The sequence below is a fragment of the Cebus imitator genome, unplaced genomic scaffold, assembly GCF_001604975.1.
Source record: "Cebus imitator isolate Cc_AM_T3 unplaced genomic scaffold, Cebus_imitator-1.0 Scaffold375, whole genome shotgun sequence".
Lineage (NCBI taxonomy): Eukaryota > Metazoa > Chordata > Mammalia > Primates > Cebidae > Cebus > Cebus imitator.
In genome coordinates, this window is record NW_016107690.1 from 1,944,637 (window position 1) to 1,951,568 (window position 6,932).

Below are 6,932 nucleotides of genomic sequence, written 5' to 3' on the forward strand. Positions count from 1 at the left end.
TGATCCACCTACCTTGGCCTCCCAAAGTGCTGGGATTACAGGTGTGAGCCACCGTGCCCAGCTCATCTCTTCCAGCAGTTTAATTGTCTCTTTCCACTGCTCACATCCCTGTGGCCACACCCCTGGATTTACAGGACAGAGCTCCAGCTCCTGGTGTGGAAGGCTTTCCAGGCTTTGGCCCAGCTTCTGTTTTCAGCCTGGTATCTTCTCCCTGTTCTCCCGAGGGTTCTCCCCATCACACACCCGAGCCTCTCCTCTTGCTGCTTCCTCATGTTGCTCTCCACACCATGGAATCCCCTTTCTTTTCTCTGCCCAGCCCCCATAAACGCCAGGCCCGTGTGCCCGAGTGACAGAGAGCAGAGCCCGCAGCTGACCCCGGAAAAGGCGTGGGGCCCGGAGGCCAGGCCAGACAGGCAGACTGACCGCAGAGTGCCTCGTCGGACCCGTCGGAGCAGTCCTGCTGGTCATCACATTCCGGGTTCAGCTTGGTCACACACTGGCCGTTGTGGCAGGAAAAGGAGTTCCCTGGACAGCGGCCTGAGGACAGGAAAGAGCGGAGTTTGTGACCTCACGCTACATGCCCTGTTTGCAGTAAGGCACCGCTCTGCACGGAGCAGTTTCCCCAGTGTATGGAGACGTAGAAATTCTCTCCTTTTTCCTTTTCTTTTTTTTGAGACGGAGTTTCGCTCTTGTCACCCAGGCTGGAGTGCAATGGCGCAATCTCGGCTCACCGCAACCTCCGCCTCCTGGGTTCAGGCAATTCTCCTGCCTCAGCCTCCCGTGTAGCTGGGATTACAGGCACGCGCCACCATGCCCAGCTAATTTTTGTATTTGTAGTAGAGACGGGGTTTCACCATGTTGACCAGGATGGTCTCGATCTCTTGACCTCATGATCCACCTGCCTCGGCCTCCCAAAGTGCTGGGATTACAGGCGTGAGCCACTGCGCCCGGCATTGTTCTGGGAATTCTTTCACTTAGTTGAAAGGGGGAGCTTTAGGAAACCTGTGTCAGTAACTGCAATCGGAGAAAAACATACCTGATTTTAAGTCTCTTTCTGCCAAGGGTCCCTTATGTCTTCCTGCAACAAAACAGCAAAATAGAAGCTCATCGAATAAGCAGTAAGACTCTTGGAAAACATCCTATTGGCTGAGCACGGTGGCTCACGCCTAGCAGGAGAATCGCTTGAACCCGGGAGGAGACGGTTGCTGTGAGCCGAGATCGCGCCACTGAACTCCAGCCTGGGCAACAAGAGTGACACTCTGTCTCAAATTAAAAAAAAAAAGGGCCAGGCGCGGTGGCTCATGCCTGTAATCCAAGCACTTTGGAGGCCAAGGCAGGTGGGTCACCTGAGGTCAGCAGTTCAAGACCAGCCTGGCCATCATGGTGAAATCCCATCTTTTTTTTTTTTTTTTTAATTAAAAAAAAAAAGAAAGAACATGGCCTATTGCAGACAGGTGGTGGAGTGAAGTGAGCAGCTGTCCTGTCCACCTGGGGCGTCACTTACATTTGTCAGTGAAGATGAAACGCAGTCAACACTGCTGTGCAGTCTCACTCGCCGCAGGGAGAGCACTCACTAGCCACAGGGCTCAGGCGGCCACCACACCCCATAGGCCTGGAGACTCTCCCTCAGCAGGGAAAGTTCTGTTAACGCTGGAGCAGAGGTTATTAAGACCTGGACCAGCATGTCACGGTTGGTGGGGAGGGAACCACCAATGTCCTGCTCATCAAGATCAAGCTGACAATTTTTTTTTTTTAAAGACAGGGTTTCACCATGTTGGTCAGGTTGGTCTTGAACTCCTGACCTCAGGTGATCCACCCGCCTCGGCCTCCCAAAGTGCTGGGATTATAGGCCTGAGCCACCGTGCCCTTTTTTTTTTTTTTTTTTTTTTTTTTGAGATGGAGTTTTGCTCTTGTTACCCAGACTGGAGTGCAATGGTATGACCTTGGCTCACTGCAACCTCTGCTTCCCAGGTTTCAGCAATTCTGCCTCAGCCTCCTGAGTAACTGAACTACGGGCATGTGCCAGCANAGTTCAAGACCAGCCTGGCCATCATGGTGAAATCCCATCTTTTTTTTTTTTTTTTTAATTAAAAAAAAAAAGAAAGAACATGGCCTATTGCAGACAGGTGGTGGAGTGAAGTGAGCAGCTGTCCTGTCCACCTGGGGCGTCACTTACATTTGTCAGTGAAGATGAAACGCAGTCAACACTGCTGTGCAGTCTCACTCGCCGCAGGGAGAGCACTCACTAGCCACAGGGCTCAGGCGGCCACCACACCCCATAGGCCTGGAGACTCTCCCTCAGCAGGGAAAGTTCTGTTAACGCTGGAGCAGAGGTTATTAAGACCTGGACCAGCATGTCACGGTTGGTGGGGAGGGAACCACCAATGTCCTGCTCATCAAGATCAAGCTGACAATTTTTTTTTTTTAAAGACAGGGTTTCACCATGTTGGTCAGGTTGGTCTTGAACTCCTGACCTCAGGTGATCCACCCGCCTCGGCCTCCCAAAGTGCTGGGATTATAGGCCTGAGCCACCGTGCCCTTTTTTTTTTTTTTTTTTTTTTTTTTGAGATGGAGTTTTGCTCTTGTTACCCAGACTGGAGTGCAATGGTATGACCTTGGCTCACTGCAACCTCTGCTTCCCAGGTTTCAGCAATTCTGCCTCAGCCTCCTGAGTAACTGAACTACGGGCATGTGCCAGCACACCGGCTCATTTTCGTATTTTTAGTAGAGATGGGGTTTCGCCATGTTGGCCAGGCTGGTCTTGAACTCCTGACCTGAAGTGATCCACCCACCTCGGCCTCCCTAAGTGCTAGGATTACAGTGTGAGTCACTGTGCCTGGCCTCACATACAATCTTATTAGGGTGTAGCATCTACCCTTCATTCTACAGTCAAGTTTGGCCAACTGCAGCCAGGGGCCAAATCCAGCCCACGGCTTCTTATTGTTAATAAAGTTTTATTGGTAAACAGCCACACCCATTCACTGATATATGGTCTGTGGCTGCCTCTGCGGTACAAACAACAGAGTTGAGTGGTTGTCACAGAAACGCAACGGTCCCCAAAGATGAAAATATTGGCTGGGCACAGTGTCTCACACGTGTAATCCCAGCACTTTGGGAGGCCGAGGCAGGCAAGTCACTCGAAGTCAGGAGTTCAAGACCAGCCTGGCCCACATGGTGAAAGCCTGTCTCTACTAAAAATACAAAAATTAGCCGGGCGTGGTGGCCCACAGCTGTAGTCCCAGCTCCTCGGGAGGCTGAGGCAGGAGAATTGCTTCAACCCAGGAGGTGGTGGTTGCAGTGAGCCGAGATCACACCACTACACTCCAGCCTTGGCAACAGAGTGAGACTCCATCTCAAAAAACCAAAAGAAAATATTTACACTGTAGCTCCTTACAGAAAAAGATGGCCAACCCTTGTCTACACCATTAAGGCAAAGGCAATGTCTGTTTGTTTGTTTGTTTTTGAGAAGAAGCTTCACACTTTTTGCCCAGGCTGGAGGGCACGATCTCAGCTAACGGCAACTTGTGTCTCCCGGGTTCAAGTGATTCTCCTGCCTCAGCCTCCTGAGTAGCTGGGATGACAGGCACCCGCCACCACGCATGGCTCATTTTTTGTATTTTCAGTACAGACGGGGTTTCACCATGTTGACCGGGCTGGTCTCAAACTCCTGACCTCGGATGATCCACCCACCTCGACCTCCCAAAGTGCTGGGATCACAGGCGTGAGCCGCCACGCTGAAGATTTCATTTTCTTTTTATGGGAAGGGGTGCTTATCAAAATGTATCTTGCGAAGGCTGCCCGCCTCCAGCCTCCTCGTGATGTGGATTCAGTCTCAACTGCCCACTCACCTGTGAGCTCAGCCGACACAATGGTGCCGTAGGCAGCCAGGGAGATGCCGTGCTTCTGCAGCCTTGCCCGGATCCCTTCCTGAAGTAGCTCCTCCTCCCGGCCCAGGCTCAGCGTCTGGAGGGGTCGCAGCAGAAAGTGCAGCTGGAAATGCACCAGGACGCTGGAGTTCCCATCCCTACAGGCATGGAGGAGAGGCCCTTGGAGAAGTAGGGCCTCCTCTCTGTTGGAATCTTCTGGAATCTTCTAGAATCTTCCAAACTTTTCTGGAATCCTCCAGAAACTCCCAGATGTCCACCAAGTCTCCTTCACCCAATGGAAGCTCCAACTCACCTGTAATTCAGCACCGTGCAGCCCACACAGCTTGCCTCTAACTCTGTCTTCTGAAAACTACTTACAAACTGCAACAGAAACAAGACCAGTCAATGTTGACACCCACAGCATGTGCACCCCACCACTGCAGAGGCCGGGTAGGTGGTGGAGGGAGCTAGAGAGCGGGTTGGTTCCATGGGAAAGCATTTCCTTTTATTTATGTTTTATTTATTTATTGAAACAGTCTCCCTCTGTCGCCCAGACTGGAGTACAGTGGCACGATCTCGGCTCACTGCAACCTCCGACTCCCGCGTTCAAGTGATTCTCCTGCCTCAGCCCCCCGAGCAGCTGGGACTGCAGGCGCGCGCCACCACGCCCAGCTAATTTTTCTATTTTTTAGTAGAGACGGGGTTTCACCATGTTGGCCAAGATGGTCTTGATCTCTTGACCTCATGATCCGCCCTCCTCAGCCTTCCAAAGTGCTGGGATTACAGGCGTGAGCCACCGTGCCCGGTCTATTTATGTTTTATTTTTATTATTTATTTATTCATTGAAACAGTCTCCCTCTGTCGCCCAGGCTGGAGTTCCGTGGCAAGATCTCGGCTCACCGCAACCTCCGCCTCCGGGGTTCTATCAATTCTCCTGCCTCAGCCTCCCAAGCAGCTGGCATCACAGGCACGTGCCACCAGACCCATACTTTTTGTATTTCTTAGTAGCGACGGGAGTTCACCATATTGGCCAGGCTGGTCTTAAACTCCTGACCTTGTGATATGCCCACCTCGGCCTCCCACAATGCTGGGATTACAGGTGTCAGCCACCACGCCCGGCCTTATTTATTTTTTATTTCTAAATTTTTTATTGTTATTTTTGAGACAGTCTTGCTCTGTCATCTGGGCCCGAGTGCAGTGGCATAATCTCAGCTCACTGCAATCTCTGCCTCCCAGGCTCAAGCGATTCTCCTGCCTCAGCCTCTTGAGTAGCTGGGATTACAGGCACCCACCACCATACCCGGCTAATTTTTTGTATTTTTAGTAGAGATGTGCTTTCACTATGTTGGCCAGGCTGGTCTCGAACTCCTGACCTCATGATCCACCCACCTCAGCCTCCCAAAGTCCTGGGATTACAGGCGTGAGCCACCACGCCCAGTGTATATTTTTAAATTATTTTTTGAGATAGTGTCTTGCTCTGTCACCCAGGCTGGAGTGCAATGGCACGATCTCAGCTCACTGCAACTTCCGCCTCCCCGGCTCAAGCAATCCTCCCGCCTCAGCCTCCTGAGTAGCTGGGATTACAGGCACATGCCATCACACCCAGCTAGCTTTGTATTTTTAGTGGAAGTCTGAGCGTCTCCATGTTGGTCAGGCTAGTCTTGAACTCCACCCGCCTTGGGCTCCCACAGTGCTGGGATTATAGGCATGAGTCACCACACCCGGCCTGCACCACTGTATTCCATTTTATCTTTTCCTGCTTTCCTGGAATGCCTAATTTTACCTTCCCCCAGGCTGGGCGCGGTGGCTCACGCCTGTAATCCCAGCACTTCGGGATGCCGAGGAGGGTGGATCACTTGAGGTCAGGAGTCCGACACCAGCCTGGCCAACGTGGTGAAACCCCGTCTCTACTAAAAATACAAAAATTAGCCGGGCGTGGTGGCGGGCGCCTGTAGTCCCAGCTACGCGGGAGGCTGAGGCAGGAGAATCGCTTGAACCCGGGAGGTGTTGCAGTGAGCCGAGATCGCACCACTGCGCTCCAGCATGGGCGAGAGTGAGACTCTGTCTCAAAACAAATAAAATACATTCCCCCAGCTGTGCGTGAGGGCTCTGATTCCCATCCAGAATAAATGTGGCCTGAAGTCCCGCAGGACTCAGTCCTCAGTGGATACTGCTCTGCTCTGTAGGCATCAGCCTCCACACCCTGGCCTCATCCTCCCCGTCCCACGACCCGGCTTCCCAATCTCACAGCCTCCACCCCAGCCTCCCTGCCTCCATCCCCCCTCCCTCCCCCATGGGAAGCAGCTCTACGTCAGAGCCCCCGGCTACTCGCTTTTCCTTCCTGGCCCCCAAACGCAGACCACCCTCACCAGTGCCTCCAGGGTGGGCGTCAGCGTGCGGTGATAGTCCGAGGCCTCCTGCCGCAAACTGCTGGCCCATCGGATGCCCCACAGCTGGGCCGTGTGGTCCACGTGGACGCCCTGCATAGAGAGGAAGGCTGGGGACGAGACCAGGGCCCATGAGAGAGCCCAGCTTTGGGGGCTCGGGGCTCCACTGAGCCGGCTGCCTGGGCCCCGCCCTGCCTGCCCCCACACAGCCCAGTGGTCACTCCTGACATGCAGTGGGGTGGCCGACGCCCCTCTGGTTGTCCCGAATAGCTACTCACAAGGCTCTCCCTCCATTCCCAAAAGCATCCTGGTTTGGGCTGAATTCTATGGCCACCCACTCAGAGGTCCCCAGACAACAGCACAAAGTGGATGTGAGGCACCCAGTGAGCCCCAGACGCCCCTGGGTTTCCCCCCAAGGCAGGAAGAGGTCCTGCTCATGCCTGTCTCCAATGCAGTGTCTGGCCCAGGACCTGGGCTGACTACAGGGAGTAGCAGCTGGAATGACATTGGGGGACGGTGAAATGACCGTCCCCACCTCCTACTGCAAGGACGGGAGCACAGCCAGAGGCCAGCAGGGCTCTCCGGCCACAGTCCCATGAGGACATCTTCAAACGGACTGGTTGATTGGTTGGTTTTGAGACAGGGTCTCGCTCTGTTGCTGAGGCTGGAGTGCCGTGGC

General features: G+C 53.6%; 1 protein-coding gene across 1 annotated transcript in view; it reads right to left on the reverse strand.

Moving 5' to 3' along the window:
* TMPRSS9 (transmembrane serine protease 9) overlaps positions 1 to 6,932 on the reverse strand; it is a 39,795-nt gene that overhangs the window by 23,842 nt on the left and 9,021 nt on the right. Inside the window, exons 2-6 of the mRNA XM_037731024.1 lie at positions 6,236 to 6,363; positions 4,180 to 4,247; positions 3,849 to 4,024; positions 1,037 to 1,078; positions 424 to 537 (exon numbers count right to left, since the gene is read on the reverse strand). Coding sequence (XP_037586952.1) covers positions 424 to 537; positions 1,037 to 1,078; positions 3,849 to 4,024; positions 4,180 to 4,247; positions 6,236 to 6,363 — 528 coding nt within the window. The remainder of the gene's footprint in view (positions 1 to 423; positions 538 to 1,036; positions 1,079 to 3,848; positions 4,025 to 4,179; positions 4,248 to 6,235; positions 6,364 to 6,932) is intronic.